This window comes from Cyprinodon variegatus, unplaced genomic scaffold, assembly GCF_000732505.1.
Source record: "Cyprinodon variegatus isolate N-32 unplaced genomic scaffold, C_variegatus-1.0 Scaffold3030, whole genome shotgun sequence".
NCBI classification, from domain to species: domain Eukaryota; kingdom Metazoa; phylum Chordata; class Actinopteri; order Cyprinodontiformes; family Cyprinodontidae; genus Cyprinodon; species Cyprinodon variegatus.
Genome location: NW_015153483.1, coordinates 5,326 through 6,506, shown reverse-complemented (window position 1 = coordinate 6,506; position 1,181 = coordinate 5,326). Strand labels below are relative to the sequence as shown.

Below are 1,181 nucleotides of genomic sequence, written 5' to 3'. Positions count from 1 at the left end.
GGAAGAGAGGTTGCCCTTGTTCAAGTTGAGGAGCTGACAGATTACTGTCCACTTGTGGCCTACACAGTCGGATCCAGACGTATGGTGACCCTGAAGAGCCACATCGTCATTACAGGTTTGATTTTGATAATTTACAGTGCCATATAAAATTATTCAGTAACAAATTTAGTTTTAGTCCACCACATAAACGTACCTCTCTGTACTTATGTCTGCTCTCTACTGACCTTCTCACTCTCCCAGTCTCCGCCTCTACTGACCACCTAAATTTCCTAGTCTTCTTTCTACTAACTTCCTCCCATCAGATCTAGGCAATGACTGTGTCCTGATCATGTACTCTGTCTGAGTGATTTGATATTTAAATAACAAGACTAATACCTGTCTACTCTATATTTCTGGATCCACCTTAGATTAGCAAAGCAGGATGGATGCACGAGTAACCTTCAGAGTCCTCTTTGGAGGTGAAGAGGATGCAAGAAAACTCACCATTGAATCCGGAATACCAAGAACTGTGGAGGACTTGGCTCTTAAAATCAAGACTTTCTTTGAAGTGACTGAGCAGTTCAGACTTCAGTACAAAGACAAAGACATGGATAATCAGTTCATGAATCTCTTGTCAACATCAGAACTTGAAGATAAAGGGACTTTGAAAGTGGTGTACATACCATGTGAGACAATTAGGTCTGCTACACTCACAGAAGATTCCGGCGGCACAATGTCAGGTACTCCTTCCAGCTCTTCATCACAAGAACCAAGTGATTCAGACTCCTACTCCAGCAATGATACCATCATCTTGTCATCGCCTGAGACCCGATCCTGCTCCTGGCCTAAACCCTTTGTCGTGCCCCGCTTCTCATCCTGTGCTGAGATTATGCTCCAGAAAGGAAATGATGAGTTCAAGGCACACGGAACTGTCCTGTGTCCTACACCAAAAGTACGCTCGGATATCCTTGAAGGCTTAGCTGAGGAAATAATAAAGTACACAGCTTACCCAGGCGATGGGCATTTAGAGGAAGTGGCAAAGAGTCTGATACAGTCCCATCCATGTTTACTGGAAAAAGTAACACGAACTGGATACTGTGGCTGGAAGCATTACTTGAAGATAAAAATGATGAACTTCCGCACCAAGCTGAGGTTTGTGTTTTATTTAATGGGTTCTTTTTTTGTTTCTGTCCTAAGTACCA

The 1,181-nt window shown here is 43.1% G+C and overlaps 1 protein-coding gene across 1 annotated transcript in view; it reads left to right on the top strand.

Moving 5' to 3' along the window:
* LOC107081135 overlaps positions 1-1,181 on the top strand; it is a 4,631-nt gene continuing 3,450 nt past the window's right edge. The window contains exons 1-2 of the mRNA XM_015369342.1: positions 1-115; positions 408-1,131. Of these exons, the coding sequence (XP_015224828.1) occupies positions 422-1,131 (710 nt within the window). The 5' untranslated portion in view covers positions 1-115; positions 408-421. The remainder of the gene's footprint in view (positions 116-407; positions 1,132-1,181) is intronic.